Source organism: Oreochromis niloticus, linkage group LG7 (genome assembly GCF_001858045.2).
Source record: "Oreochromis niloticus isolate F11D_XX linkage group LG7, O_niloticus_UMD_NMBU, whole genome shotgun sequence".
Taxonomy (NCBI): Eukaryota; Metazoa; Chordata; class Actinopteri; order Cichliformes; family Cichlidae; genus Oreochromis; species Oreochromis niloticus.
Window position 1 is genome coordinate 32950308 of NC_031972.2, and position 16834 is coordinate 32967141.

General features: G+C 37.7%; 1 protein-coding gene and 1 long non-coding RNA gene across 2 annotated transcripts; one reads left to right on the plus strand and one right to left on the minus strand.

Moving 5' to 3' along the window:
- Positions 1–5271: 5271 nt before the first annotated feature.
- On the minus strand, positions 5272–11422 carry LOC100692682 (endonuclease domain-containing 1 protein-like). Its single transcript, XM_019361325.2, has 2 exons — positions 11097–11422; positions 5272–5879 (listed from the first exon to the last, which is right to left on the minus strand). Exons 1-2 carry the CDS (start codon positions 11109–11111, stop codon positions 5274–5276), a joined length of 621 nt encoding a protein of 206 aa, XP_019216870.1. The 5' UTR covers positions 11112–11422; the 3' UTR covers positions 5272–5273.
- On the plus strand, positions 6187–9903 carry LOC102083323 (uncharacterized). Its single transcript, XR_269363.4, has 3 exons — positions 6187–6424; positions 8545–8679; positions 9012–9903. It is a non-coding gene; the product is annotated as an uncharacterized LOC102083323 (long non-coding RNA).
- Positions 11423–16834: the final 5412 nt, after the last annotated feature.

Sequence of the window (16834 nt, forward strand, 5' to 3'; positions counted from 1 at the left end):
TTCATCATGTCAAGAAAATCTGATGGCCCAGAACAACACATAAAGTCCAAGTGTCCTGGGATGGAGTTAAATTCCTGTATTATCTGAATTGTGTCCCCTGGTTGTGTTACTATGGATAAAACTACACAGCACAACTTACTTCAGTCATCTCTGGCTGCAACATTAAACTGACATACACATTAATGCTCTCATTTCCTGTCCTAAACGTCTGTGGATCATGTTGAAGATATCAACAGAAATATTGCAGTATTGTTGAGCAGTGCTTTTTGTCTAATAGCACTTTGTACTACAAGATGGTGCAACCTCATTTTAAACCAGACATCCCAACATGCTCACTGGTGAAATTCTGCCCTCTTGTGGTGAAAGATAAGTTAATTTCTACCAAAAAATGATCATAAAAGTAACTTGAAATGAACAGGAAAAATAAAACATTGAGAAGAAATATCAAATTGTTATTACAAGTACATCTCTGCATAACATTGTAGCTTTATGAACATTAAAGAAAACAAAAAAGAAATATAGATTACATAAAAAAATAATAACTTTATTGATATTGTTTTTTTAGTCTGTAACTGAAAAGATTTGAAGTGCATGTAGTCACAGTGAAGCCAAGCTCTACATACACTGGACATATTTCCCCGTTTTAGCTTTCGGGAGACTTTTGTTTGTCTCATTAACTCCGTCTCTCTCCTCCTTTCTCTTTGGCACTGTTAAATATTTTTCATTTTTTCTTCAGGCTTTGTTTTCTGCACTTCATTTCTCCTGCTCTGCGCTGTGTGTGTACATGCTTGGTGCAAAAAAAAAAAAAACAAACCCTGCCACCTACTGTAGTGGATGTGCAATTACAGTTTATTCTAGTACAGCAAAAAAAGCATCTTCGCCCTCGTGGACTGAGATTTCCCACCCCTGTGTTAAACTGTCAAAAGCATGTTTAATACATAAATTAATCAAATCATGTTTTGCCTTTAAAGTTCTATGCCATGGAATAAAGTCCTCTATTATTTTACAGTGGATTTGAGTTTAACATGTGCATACATCTACAGCAGGGGTGGCCAACTCCAGGCCTCGAGAGCCGCTGTCCTGCAGGTTTTAGATGCGTCCTTGATCCAACGCAGCTGATTTAAATGACTAAATTACCTCCTCAACATTTCTTGAAGTTCTCCAGAGGCCTGGTAATGAACTGATCATTTGATTCAGGTGTGTTGACCCTGGGTGTTATCTAAAGCCTGCAGGACACCGGCTCTTGAGGCCTGGAGTTGGCCACCCCTGATCTACAGTGTTTTTATTCTGCTAACAACATAATTACCTAGTACAGGGGTGGGCAATCTCAGTCCACGAGGGCCGGTGTCCCTGCAGGTTTTAGATGTGTCCTCGAACCAACACAGCTGATTTAAATGGCGAAATTAGCTCCTCAACATGTCCTGAAATTCTCCAGAGGCCTGGTAACGAACTAATCATCTGATTCAGGTGTGTTGACCCAGGGTGAGATCTAAAACCTGCAAGGACACCGGCCCTCGTGGACTGAGATTGCCCACCCCTGACCTAGTAGATGAATATGTTGGACAATACATTTTGTCATCATAATGTTAAGATTTATAGCTCAGACAGAGCTGATCAATGGGGAATTGACAAAAGGCATCAAAGTCCTGTTCAGTGTTTTAGATGAATGTGAAGTTGAAATGTGCTCGCTCCCACAGAGGGGAAACTGTTGTGTTAAGGTTGTAACCATCAAGAAAGTGGTGGCCTGTCGGTGCAGTGGATCACATCTGGACTGTGTAAAAGGTGTATTTCCCTGACCTTGACTGGATTTCATTTGGCATTTAACTTTCATTGCAGCTCTGAGCGCTTTGCAAAAACAGAAAAAGACATTTTCTTTTTTTGCACCCCTCTTCTTCAGGGACTTCACTGGCTCCCTATGAAATTCCAAACAGTATACAAGCTTCTTCTGTTCACCTGTACTGAGTGTGAGTGTGGATGAGGTGATGCTGCCCATTCTAACCACCTGAGGTCTGTCTGTTCACCTTCAAGGCCCTTTATAAGCTTGCTCCTCCTTACCTTTCTGACCTGTTAAGCACTGCCTCTTCTGCCCGCTCACTTCGAGCCTCTTCTTCTATCCAACTTGTTGTGCCTTGTTTTGGCCTCAGCACCACGGGAAGCAGAGCTTTCAGTTGCTCTGCTCCCAGGCTGGGGAACTCTCTACCCCCAGATATAAGAAACACTGGTTCTCTCCCCCAGTTTAAATCTCAACTCAAAACCCATCTGTTCAATGCTGCATATTCACTGTGAACCGATTGTTTATTTTATCTCGTGTTTTTTAAATTATTGTTCTTTGTTTTGTCATTATTCTATTATGTGTTTTACTCCATTATTAAGTGTCCTTGGGTGTCTTGAAAGGCATTTTTAAATAACATTAATCATTATTATTATGATTTTTCTTTTCCATATGAAACAGTAATTGAGAAACTAAGGAGCTTTTATGTGAGAAAAAAAAATCCACTATTGTTGAATAGTAACCAGCATCATAATTCTGTGTTTCTTAGTGATGTCATGAGAATCCAAACTAGGAACACTGCCACTAAAGGCATTCCTGGATAGAAGTTTCAGTTTCAAGTTTTATTGTCATGTACAGATAAACAGTGTAGCCACATTTACGCGTAATGAAACTCGTGCTTTACATGAACATATAGAAGTATGCAGTTATATTAAAGAAGATAACAATAATAACAATAATAATAATAAAATCATAAAGTATTAAATATTAAGAGAATTTAAGACAATTGTTTGGTATTTACAGTTTCGTATTTACAGTTGTGCAAAAACCTGTGCAGTGAGGATTTAAAGTGATTTAAAGTGGCAGTGTGTAGAGTCCAGTAGTTGTAGTGAGTGTGTAATGGTGTGTATAGAATGTAAACAGTTCAAAAGCCTGATGGCTTGTGAGTAGAAACTGTCTCTGTGTCTGCTAGTGCTGTCCATATTGATCCTGCATGGCTGGCAGTTCAGTCCTGGTGATGCCCTAGGATCTCACAGAGGGTGTGATCTCACCACCCTGTGCAAAGCTTTGCGGTCCAGAGCGTTACATCTGCCATACCTGGTTGTGATGCAGCCAGTAAGAATACTTTTAATGGTGCATCGGTAGAAGTTTGTAAGTATGCTGGAGTTCATGCTGAATCTTCTCAGGCGCCGCAAGACGAAGAGCCGCTGTCTTGCTGCTTTTGTGATAACACCAACATGGTGTGACCAACGCAGATGGTCGCTGATGTTGATGCCCAGGAATCTGAAGCAGCTGACTCTCTCCACCTCTGCTCCGTCGATGTGGATGGGGGTGCGGCCTCCTATCTGCAGTCTCTTGTAATCCACGATGAGCTCCTTGTTTTTGCTGATGTTAAGCAGCAGGTTGTTATCGCAGCACCATGATGTCAGGGTTCTCACCTCTGCCCTGTATGCCATCACATCTTCATCACAATGCAGCTGATGATGGTGGTGTCATCTGCAAATGTGATGATGGTGTTGGAGCTGTGTGTTGCTTTACAGTGGGCTGAGCACACATCCCTGGGGGCTACCTGTGCTGAGTGTGAGTGTGGATGAGGTGATGCTGCCGATCCTAACCACCTGAGGTCTGTCTGTCAGGAAGTCCAGGATCCAGTTGCACAGGGAGGAGCTGATGTTCAGATCACAGAATTTCATTCTGGATGATATGATGGTGTTGAAGGCGGAGCTATAGTTTATGAACAGCATCCGCACATATGTGTTTTTCTGGTCCAGGTGGCAGAGGGGAGTGTGAAGTGCAATTTCTATTGCATCGTCTGTAGATCTGTTTGGCATGTAGGCAAACTGGAGCGGATCAAGTGAAGCAGGGAGTAAGGATGTGATGTGAAGAAGGTGTTCAGCTCCATCAGGTAGAGAAGCAGTTACCTCCCTCAATCTGACGCTGTTTCCCTTGTAGTCTGTGATGGTCTTCAAACCACTCACATGTTCCTGGTGTATAAGACAAAATGCAACACCATCAGTCATGGATAGCCCTGTTTAAATGCTAACACAGATCACTTTGAGTTTAATGAGTGTGTACATCTGCTGTATTTGGATAAATACATTCTTTAGAATTCATTTCAAAATGTTATTGTTTGCTTTTAAAGTTTTAAATGGCCTGGCTCCTTCTTACCTGTCAGACCTTCTACACCGATACACTCCACAAAGGTCTCTCAGGTCAACTGACCAGTCACTCCTTGCTGTCCCCATGTCGAGACTGAAACACCAGGGGGGACTGAGCTTTTGCTGTTGTTCTGTTCCTTTCTTGAAGAGAGATTAAAAGAAATCGGTTCAAGAGACTTTTAAATGATCTGTTTTGTGCCCATTTTAATGAATCAGTTCCTTTGGCCACTTAGGATCAGCAGCTATGTGAACATGTGTGACCAACACTTACACATGTGCTTAACAATCATTAATAAACTGGCTGAATTTTCATTGCACAAAGATCCTTCACTGAATATGATGTGAACTGTTCAGTGCTTCTGTTTCACAGTAGAATATTTAGATTATTTCAACATGAAGGAAATAAAGACATAAAAAGAGCTTTGTTCATCAGCTGACTATGAACTGACAATCTTACAACATCTTATTTTCAATTTCACATTTTTTAAAACTCTGGTGTAACGCATAATCTCAGTCTTTCAGGTTTTTTCTTTACATCAAGCTTTTCATGCTGACAGTTTCTATTTAACTGTTTTTACATTTTTCAGTTTCAGCTCTTTTTACTGTTTCTTTGTGTTGTACACTAAGGTTAGAGCAGCGCTTACAATAAATCACACAGACACAGAGGTTACTATTTGTGTTTGCGCGCCTCCGACGGCCAGCCAGGTTGTAGATTATATTTATTTCGAAACAGGGATGACTAGACATGTATGGATGTAAGCATCATCATCTCATTAAACTATCCTTTTGAATATTTACTGAGTGTAAACCCTCCAAAGAGCATTCTTTCACCACCAAAATGTAATCACCTCATCTCAATATAATATGAAAAATATAATAAAATATTATACTTTATGAAAATAAAGGAAAATAGGCAGCTATTTATAAATGTATTATTTAACCCGTCCTGCAGAACAAGGCTGTACGATGTTTTCAGACTCAGATATGTTATATGTTTCTAAAATATAATTTTGTTTTAAGTTAATGATAAAAACAATACAGTTGACAGCTCAGTGTTTATTTCACTTCATTTATTTCACTTTTATCTTAACACATTTTAGTGACAAGTATTTGATTTTTTTAGTTCAACCTAACCGAAAAAGAGAATTGTTTTCCTTACATTTATTTTTAAAGAGACTCATTTTAGGCATCTTTAGCCTGTTTTGCAGGATCTTCTCCAGGTCTTCCAAGGACATCTGCTTCACATCATGGCCATGTTTGGTATTTTTTCTCACAATGTCATCTTTACTGGTAGGATCATTTCTTCCCACTGCAGCATAAGTAGGAAAGTAATTCTGGTTAGGTCCAGCTTTGAACGTTGGGCAGCAGGAAGCAGTCCAAAAGTACTCAGGAACAGTCACCCTGTCATTGATCTTGGGTTCATTATTCTCATAAGGAATGACTCCAGTGATAACATACATTTTTGATGTGCAGACTTTAAATCTCTCTGCCATCTCATTTTCCAGATTGTTCCAGGGGCCTTTATTGAAGTTTTCCATTTGAGGAACAATATTTGTCAGGGTGAAGGTAGCCTCTTTGTTTTCTTCTGTCTGTTGGTGACCGCTGGGGGCGAGGTGGCCTCTGGTATAACCAGAGTGTTTATAGTCTTCACTGACTGCCTGGCTGTTCTTCACATTTTGGTCAGGATGTTTTTGGTACTCCATTCCCGTGTTGACTTTGTCTGATACCAGCTGAATGACAAGAAAGACTTTTTATTTCTTTAGAAGCTACAAAGATTATTTATCATGCTTCATACTGTGTGTGCAAATTGTCTTTCAATGTGAGTTTGTGGGAATGTGTAACACTGAGAGCATACTGTCATACTGCACAGTCATGTCATTTTAAAATGTGAGAGAGCAAATAAAATCCTACAGCCTTTTTTTAACCATCATTTTATTAAAGATCATCTAATTTTGTGTGTTTTCTTCTTTATCCTGTCCTGTTATTTATTCAGTTATATTTGTGTTATTTAAGTTATTACATTATATGTGGTATAGTACACTGTAAAAAAAAATCCGTAAAAATACAGTACAATCTACTGTATAAACGTGAAGGAATTTTCCGTATTAGTCATTTACAGGTATTTTTCTGTATTTCTGAACTACTGCAATGCATTGTGGGAAAAAGAAACCGAAAAGGAGGGAAAAGTCAGAGCAAGAGCAGCCATTAGACTTCTTTCAGGCTTCATCTGGATTTTGGACTCTGGAGTTGGAGAAACTGCCTTCAAATTTCTGTGGTAAGTATTAAAACTCATGTTTTCTTTTATTAAAATAATGTTTTTCAAAAGACTCCGCATTTTTATTTAGAAAGAATGAATTTATTTGTTAACTGGTTTTGGCTGTCTCCAGACAAGTCAGGAATATTTTGCTGACTCATTTATTAAATAATCGTTATTTAGGTTTAACATGACTTAAGTTTTCCATTTTAGTTAATGTTAAAAATAATTTTTACTGTGATACCACCAGTTTTGCCCTTCAGTGGCTGAACCAGTTTTCTTAAATATTATAGTTAGCTGTCTGTGTCTCTCTGGGTATTACACAGCTGTGACTGCTAACTAGCTAATTAGCGAAAGTCAGCGGTCGTGTCCAAATTCATGGGCTGCATCCTCCTGAGGCCGCATTTGTAGACCGATTACGTCACAGCGACGCGCCGAAGGCTGTCCAAATTCGTAGACTCCTCCGAATGCAGCCGACAAATGCGTCCTCCTTTTCCCCGAATTTGAAGGATGGGTCGGGTGTGTCCTTCGTGGCCCACCATATCCCAGAATTCATAGCGCGGCCCAGCCAAACTCCAGTTTCCGGCAATGGCGGCCGCTACTAAGTTTTAAAATTACTTTTATTAATCTTTCTGGGTCACAAAATAAACTTTTAACATATTTTCAGGCGAGAATATAGCTGTGTAAACTTCAAATATCTGCTCGGTTTATCAAGGTATTGCATATTTGCAAAAGTGCTTCGACGTTTTCGGAGACGTCTGTTACCCACGAGCTTGATAGCTAACCGATAGCTAACCGAGAGCTCGAGGGTCACTGAAGCCGCCGAGAACGGCACAAGTCCCGGCACATCATTTTCAGATCACCGCGGACTTTCGCTACTGAGGTTAAACGTAATATATAAGTCACTTAGACAACCTAAAAATGATATTGTTTGGCTTTTTTCAGTGTTTTATTTGTTCATGAGTAAATCGGTTTGGCTGAGATTAAAGATATTAGATTAGATTAGATAAAATAAAACTTTATTAATCCCCCGGGTGGTTTTCACACAGCTGAATAAACGTCAAACAGAAAACCGATTAAACAGAAGTGTGAGATGGTCGAGAATTTACGCCAGTGTCCTGTTATATTTTAGATAGCAAGGAGCAGACGGCTGTTTATTAAACTCCACCGAGACAGCGGTGACGTTAATCAGAAGGCTAGACCGTCCAATTTCACAGCCGTTTACTTCCGGCCTACCCGACCTTCTGAGGACCCGGCCCACGTAGACCGCGAAGGCCGGGTCCTCAGGAGGATGCAGCCCATGAATTTGGACACGACCAGCGATGTAGATAACTGGGAAAAGTGAGAACTTCATGGTATGTATAGAGAGGAAGAAATTATTTTAGGAGTCTAATAAGTACTATATCAATACCTGTGTTTTACAGTTGGCTCTACTGTACACTTTAAAGGGTTTCAGGCAAAGTTACACTAACCCTAGTTTAAGTCTCAGACCTTCCTGGCTGACGCTAGCAAATGCTAATGTTAGCCTCTGATTTGGGCTGCTAAAGTAAAGACTTTTAGCTAGCTGACCAGCATAGGTTATTTCGGTGGTTGACAGACTGTAGTGGTAATATTATTGAAAGTATAGTTTCACCTCAGCACATTTACAATTATGTCTATTTTGTAGCACATAGAAATGTTTAGTTAATATTTGCAGACAGACACATTTTCCCTGTAACTGTGTTTTTACTCCAACATTTGTTGAAAATGTAATTTATGAAATGCTGAGCAGCATTTCTAGTATGTGGAATATTTTTGTCACCCCACTGTGCTAATGTGATTAAATACTAATAATTATTACTAAAAAATTCAATAATTAATAAATAATAACTATATCTTGATTGAAGTATAATGTAAGCGCAGTGCTGGTGTGCAGGAGCTTTATATGCCTTGTGGGGGATGCTGACATATTATAAACTGTTATGTCTATATCAAGCTTTTAGCCAAATATAAGCAGAGATATTTGTATGTTTCTTAAAAATTCAGATCCTTAGAGATTATTTGAGAAATGGATCCACAGCTATTACTACTTGAAGCACTCTAAATCCTGCAGTGGAAAAATATCCCTTATTCACCTTTGATCACACACTTTGGTTTTCCAGTGCAGAGCAATGGCCAAGAAAAGGAAAGACTTCCCCGAGTGAAAAAAAAGATGAAGATACAAGCTGGTGATGATCCAGAGCAGCTGGTCTCAGGAAATGAAGAAAAACCCTGATCACATTTTCCACAGAAACAAGGTGAGTTTAATGTTGTGGTTGATTTAGTTTTTCAAGGTATGTATGTTACTTCAATTATAAACTTCTTTTGTTGCAACAGAATGCTGTTATGTGTATGCAACTCTACGTGAATTATAATCCTTTGTAGGGCTGTGTGATATGACCAAAATCTCATATCCCAATATAAGACATATCTCTCCTAATAACGATATATATCACAAAATAGTGCATTTTCTGTCAATTCTGTGATTGTTGTTGTGAACTACTCATGTGTTGTTTATGTTCAAGGTAAAAAAAATTATAAAAATACAAACTTTTTAAAAATGTCTTGTTGTTTCTCTTTTTTTCCTCAGACTAAATTGCGACTAGTCTCAATGGCTGAGATGGAGGAGCAACACAGCGACACGTTAACCCGACTGCTGAAGTTCCCGTATGAACTGAGCAACTCTAAAAATCCAAGGAAAAGCTGAGTGTATTTTATTTAAAGCTCAGATGGAACTTGATGGACTAACATGCAGGCTGCATTCAGGACTTTGTCACACTGGTATATGAAGAGTGGTAACAAGAGAAATTGTGCACACACAATGTGTCACTTTATGCTTGCTCTTCTCCAGCCTCTGGTGTCACTTTGTAGTAATTAGTCTTACTATTGTCTTATTTGTTTGTTGTGATTTAGGGTGTGTGCGCACAAGCAGAGGTTTTTGTTTGTAACTGTAACCTCGTTTTCAGAGCCTGGTTTAACATTTAATGGTCGTGAAATATGTCAGACTTTTTCCTCTACTTAAACAGCTAAGAGCATTTGAACAGAGTGGAGAAAAAGGTGTGCATTAAGGATTTTGAACTATGATGTTTAAGTGTTGTCACTGCTGAGGATCCTTATTCACTACGCTGCTGTTTACAGTTTAACTTTTCATCAGAACAAGCACTTCTAATTGTACTTTGCTCCTCACTGACAAAACAAGTCCAGTAAATGCACTTTTATCTTCATGTTTGGGACAGTAATCTGTCTTAATTTATTTTGTGTTTTAGTTATCATATGGGGAAAAGTTCTGTGGTTATCTATCTGTCCTGTTCGCATAAAGCCAAAATTCAGGAACATCTTCTCTAGATCTGTTCAGTTTTATTCATGTGGCACGACTTAAACAGTCAAGTATGTTATATTGTAAGGTAAAGACCCCAAAGAGTTAATCTCGGACAAATGTTCACACAAATGTGAATTGCATTCACTTCATTAATGAAGTGAATGTAATTAATGATTAATTACTTTCAGTAATTGCATTCACTTCATTAATGAAGTGAATGCAATTCAGTAATCAAATGTGTTTGGCTATAACTGACTACATGTGTATACTGTACCATAAGTGGACAGACATGGATGTAAACCACACCTTAACCATTTGGCTGAGGCGCAAAACTACCACAAGGCAGTGATTCTAACTAAAAGGTACTCTGGATATTATTAAATGTGAACATATCGTTAAATATGACATTTTTTGTTTGTCAGATGTCCTGTTTGAAGAAAACTTGGTAGCCACTTGAATGAATGTAAATAAACACATTTACATGAGGGCAACCTGTTTTCAAGGAAATAAAAATGCTCAAATTTGAAAGCTTGTGAGTTAATTTGTTCATGTATCAGCTGTTTAGTCGTTTTATGACAAGATGGATGCTGTCATTATATTTTAGTATAGTGTTTGAGTTAAGGAGAATAAAAGAATATTTAACATTAATTGTACCAATGTTGTTGTGTACGAAGCACAAATTAATTTAAAAAGTTTTAATTTATGAATTTTTGAGCACATGATATACTAGGTTGTAATTGCATAGAAATGTACGTTTAAGGATATAAAGAACTATATTTAATGAGTTACAGTGAAAAGAAGTGCTTGGAAATAGTAATATAAACAGAAATTTCAATTTTTCTATTAACGGAAAATATCAGTTAATGATACAGAAAATATACTGTGAATAAACGGAATTTTCCGTTTTATAGCTGAAGGAAATGTCCGTAAATAGTACAGAGAGTATGCTGTAAATCTACAGAATTTTCCGTTTTATCATTTACAGAAAAGTCCGTAAAAAAAACAGAAAATGTACTGGCAGAAAATTACCAGGACATTTTCCGTTTTTCTACGGAATTTTTTTTTACAGTGTATGACAATATCTAAGGCAGGACAGGCAGGAGGAAAATAACTGCTTTAAATGTGTTGCATATTGTTTGAGGTGATGGAGAACAATGTGGCAGTAAAATACAGAGAATACACACTTCAACAAACAGTTAAAATCTAAACAGAGTGCTACTTACTGTAACTATTGTGCTTCATCCTCTCTAAGAAAACCATTTTTAAAATACACCGTATCAGACAATGTTCTTAAAAGAGAGCAGTTCAAACGCATGACTGTCCTTGAACATCACACTGATATTTTACACAGCTTACCCGTGGTTCAGTCATCCAGTTTGTATTTTAGGGCCTAGGTCCACCTCCAGGACTGAGTATATACGCAGAGAACAATGGAATACGACGGTTTCTGTCATACAGGGTGGCAAAGTGGTATTGATTTTCATAGCGCTGACATAATGCCTGGTAGCCGTCTCCACTGATGCCCTGTGGTATCGTTTCTGCGTAGAAAAATGTAATGCATGGTTCAAAGTCAGTAGTGATCTCTCCATAGAAGAGAGCACTGATAAACCTTAACACTGATGAAAAAAAAACCATCCTTCCTTTGAGACAGCTCTCACAGCAAACTAGAAGGTAGACTGAACCTTTTTCCTGAAAATGAGTGTGGGAGTTAAATACTGTCAGCCTCTGAGTGGTGGCAGTGATGGTGGCTGGTACTAATGCAGATAGATAACCACACACAGGCTACTGTGTAACAAAGGACAGGGCATTATCCAAAGTTTTTACCCAAAGTGTCTATAAATTTGTGACAGTGTCATGTGTAATCATTGTAACATGATGTTTTACATACAATCTTAAAGAATATGCAAACCATGTTAACTGTATGCCCAGCGAACTAGTACTGACCACTGACACATTAGTTGCACCTGGTTGCGACTGAATGCAGAAAGCATTCAGACTTTTGAAACACACACTAACACACACAAATATATATAAACAACATTTGTTTGCCAGATAGGGGCAAACAATATTAATACGTTTGCCCCTATCTGGCTGCTTACTGTATTATGCAAATCATATCTGCTGAATAAGAAAATGAACTAATAAAATACATGCTGATTTTAGATAAACCTAAACTCAGGTGACAGTGTAGTGACCTGCGCCTATTCAAACGTTTTCTTATTTGCATGCACATGACCTGAGTGAGTGAATGAGTGTGTATGGTGCCCCATACTCAGCTGAAAACAAAAGGAGACAGAGCCTTCTGTTCAGTGGCCTCCAGATTCTGGAACTTTTCTCTCTTCCTTTTGATTTTGAGATCAGTGGACTCTGTGATCTCTTTAAAAAAATGAGTTAAAAACAAATGTTTTAAATCTGCTTTCTATTAATTTTGCTTGTTTTTTTCCATTGTTGGGTCTTGTGAAGCACTTTGTGATTTTATATCTTGAAAGCTGCTATATAAACAAAATTTTACTTACTTACTTACTTAATATATACAGTCTACTATACAGTTTAAAGTGTCATATCAAGTAAAAAGCAACTAAAGGAGAAACTAGTGGAAAAGACAACAATTTCTTAACCCCGAGATGTATTTTAATTTTTCTATAGTTAATTTTTCAAATTTTTCATTTCTATTAAGTTTTAATGAACACCTTCTGTTTCTATACATAAGTTATTCAGTTCATTCTTTTATTAAAAAAAATTATTTTACAATGAATGGTTACTTGTTTACTGCTATAGTTTAGGACACTGACATAGTATAGTCTCTGGTATAGTGCGTACACTGTTCACTGTTATAGTCTGCTCAGAGCGCTACGCTTCCACTGCTGTAGATATACTCATAGGACTCTGTAGATCTGTACATCTGTATATATGTAGCAAATCTGTATATTTGTTCATAGTACATCTGTATTCTGCCCATCTGTATAGCAGTATAGAACATCTGTATGCTATACAGATCATCTGTATATCTGTGCATATGTACAGTACATCTGTACATTTGTCTGTAGTTCATCTGTATATTTGGTCTCTCTGTACATAATCTGTTCATAACTATTCCCCCATTTATACTACTCTTATCTGTATATATCAGTATATCCATACATTTGCCTGTAGTACATCTGTATATATGCTCTTATTGTACTTACTACTGCAAACTGTATTTCATTACACTGTATATATGTGTAATGACAATAAAGTTGCATCCTAATCTTAATGATACCACACATAAACAAATTCAAGTTATGTGTTGTTTATTGATCTTTAAGGTGGTTAAAGTCCTCCTCTTTCACATAGTGTCTGTTTACTTGGGCAAAAGAAATTTGTTTTCATTCATTTCAGTCTTATAACAAAGTCATGGAGTTGGCATCGACAGAAAAATGTCATTAAAATAAAATCACCATGAGAAAAGAACGCCTTTAAAGTTCATCCAGTAAACAAAAAGGACTGATCATCCTGCAGAGTGTAGTCAGCTGCTTTGCTTACATGACAGATAAATGTAGACAAAGAAGCCAGTTGAAAAATGACACTTCAGGTAGATGTTTGAATGGAAAAACTGAAAACTTCTTATCTACTTTTGACCACATTTGCCTGTGAACTCACAGTAGACACAGTATCTACTCTGTAAGAAAATGAATTGATTAAATGCTGCTCATGCATGGCTGGAGGCTGAGGTCAGTTTAAAGTGACGTCACTACAGAGATATTTCCATCACATATCCTGATGCTCTCTAAGAACTGATGAGGCAGCTTAAAGTTTCAGTCAAAAACAAGACTTCAATTTAGGAGGACAGTCTGAAGCACCCAGGCTGGATACAGTAGCTGTGAAAGGCGCTGAAGAATTTGTGATCATCATCAGCTGGACATGGAAATTAAACTGTGTGTTGGAACTTCATGTGAAGCTGTCCGTTCTTTTCTTTCCTGTCCTCATATGTGTCCAGTTCGGCCTCATATGTGTCATGGCTTACTTGCTGTACGGTCAACAAATATGCATCATCAGGGTCACATTTGTGGAGTGTGGTGTCATTTAGTGAACTGACCATTAAACATGATATGTGTTAATATTATAATAATACAGTAAATTCAGCACGGTAGTGAGTGTTTTATTAGGATTAGTATAAGCTTCAGGGATCTCTGTGGTTATTAAAGAAACCTTGCTCACTGTGGGTTGTTTAACAGTTCTGTTTAGAGAAAAGGTTACTAAAGGAACCTTATTAAAAATATTTTACTTTAGTCCAAAATGTAACAATCATAATACTGACAGAAAGAGTACAGATATGTTCTGCTGAGGCCTAGCTTCTGGCAGACAGATTAGTGTTGCAGTTATTTAAAAAAGTCAAAAGACAGTAGATGCAGGACAGAGAGGTCAGGATTTGTAGAAGTTTCTTAGTCCCTCAAATAGATCGTTTCATCCTTCTGCTCACCTGTCAGTAAAATCAACCAAACACAGAGTTAGTGTGAACACGCTGTTAGCTTTAATATTTCCTGCTGTAGACTAACCTATGAAGAAATGTAATGGGAAACCTCCACACTGCAATATTTAGTAGAAGACGGGTCCAAATGTCAGTTGATCATAGCAAAATCCATTACCTCGTCACATGATCTCAGCACAGCCAGTGGAAGAGATCCTTCTTTAACATTATTATTTATTTATAGTGTATATCATTTAATCTGTCAGACTTCTGCATTATCCAGTTTATTTTTAAAGCCCAGCTAATAACACAACTTAATCTGTAAACGAGTTAAAGATTACACTCACCAACAACTTTGCAGTATTAGGCACCCCTGATCAACTGCTCATTAATGCAAATATCTACCACGTGGAAGCAACTCAGTGTATTTAGGCACGTGGACATGGTCAAGGCAACCTGCTGAAACTCATCCAACCATCAGAATGGGGATGAAAGGAGATTGAAGTGACTTTGAACATGTTTGTTGGTGCCAGACAAACTGATCGGACCTCAAGGGGTTTTCAAACACAACCATCTCCAGGATTTACAGAGAATGATGCTGTCAGCTAAGAACAGGAAACTATTCACACAGGCTCACTGAAACTGGACAGCTGAATGTTGCCTGGTGTGATGAGTCATTATTTCTGGGGCGACACTCATATGGTAGGAAGGTGATGTAAACAACATGAAGGCATGGATCCATCCTGCCTTGTATCAACAGCTCAGGCTGCAGGTGGTGGTGATGGTGTGGGGAATATTTTCTTGGCACATTTTTTAATGAACTGAGCATCATTTAAATGTCACAGCCTACCTGAGTATTGTTGCTGCCCATCTCCATCCCAGTATGACCACACTGCACCCATCTTCTGATGACTGCTTCCACCAAGATAACGCACCATGTCAAAAAACTCAAACAATCTCAAACTAGTTTCTCAAACATGACAATGAGCTGACTGTACTCACACGGTCACCAGATCTCAGACCTTTATGATGTGGTAAAAGGGAGATTCACATCAGAGTTGTGCAGCTGACAAATCTGAAACAACTCTGTGACACCATCATGCCAATATGGACCAAAGGCTCTGAGGTGTGTTTCCAGCACAGCGCCGGACAAACGGAGAAAACTTTATTGAAACTGGAAACTAAATAATTTTGAGTAAAACCAGTAAACACTGTATCAGGTAGGAAAGAAAAACACCCACACTCTCCACCGGTCCTGCTGTTTGTTTTCTCCTATTTACTGGATTTTATGATAAATACTTTTTTGTTGTCTCTTTGTTTCTAGAAGCGTTAGAAATATTTCCTTTGTTACTGATTTGCTAGACAATAAAAAACTGGCCATACGAGACAATCGAATAAAAGTTATTTAAACTAAAATGCTGTTTTGAAACAATTTACCTCACGCTCAGTGGATGAAATATTCCCAGTAAAGACATAATCCACACTAAACAACATCAGCAGACAACAAGCTGTTATGGCATCACATGACTTTGACATTTACTTTTATTTTTGAGATGTTTTACAATCAAATCTGTTACATACAATATAGAGTTGGTCTGATTTTTGTTTTATTTTATCCTCTGGACAATGAAAATGCTTCTACACCTGGTATAACACAATAATCAATGGAAAGAGATTCACATTCTTCAAGACCTGATATTGCTGTTGATCATACAGGTGACGGTTGTTGTGCTTGGTGGTATATCAAAAACATTGAAATTACTTATCATTATTTTGTTTAAGAAACGTTCTGATGAAGAAACAATGCAAAAAACCAAAATTAACACAATCAGAAAAATACATTTTCAGTTTTTATTTAGTCAATTATTGCTAAAAACCAGGAACTTTCTGATCATCTCAAATATCAAAAGTCTGTCACAAATCAAGAAAAAGATTTAAAAATAATCTTTAGTATCTTTAGAGAAATGAAGCTTTAAAAACTGAGTTTTATTGTATAAAATGTCTGTGCTATCTTCTAACAATGAACTGATGGCTGATCACTTTTCACATTATTTTTTACTAGTCTACTACTTTTAACATGAAAAAGTATAAAACAAAGACATTTTACCTTCAAATAAGTGAGTATCTTGGTTTATGGAGCATCTTTACTTTTTTGTTCCATAAGATAATTATTTTTATGACTTTTATCATTTTAACTTAAAATCTCACAGATTTCAGCACTGCCACCATATACACCGAGCCCAACAAGGAATGAGCAAGTGCTACCGGTAGAGACTCTGCGGAGGAGAGTCATGGTTCGAGTGCTTTCAGAGACGCTGTAAAAGGACAGAAAAGTGAAATTATATAAATCCTTTTCAAAATGATTCAAGAACACTCCAATTCTCGAGGACTGTGGACCTTTAATGAAAGTGCTGCTGTTGTGGTGTCTAAATTCATAACCACCACTGAAACACTCCAGCGCCCATGACTTGTCATTGTTTCCAAAAAGACTCTCTCTTCCTGATCTGCTTATACTTTTGTAAGCTAATGCTATAAAAACATCATCCCCGCTCCACTCCACCTCCCAGTAACAAGATGTTGTGAAACTCTCTCTGCTCAACACCTGAGGCCAGTCAGTGAATCTGTCAGTGTGATCATACTTGGCTGT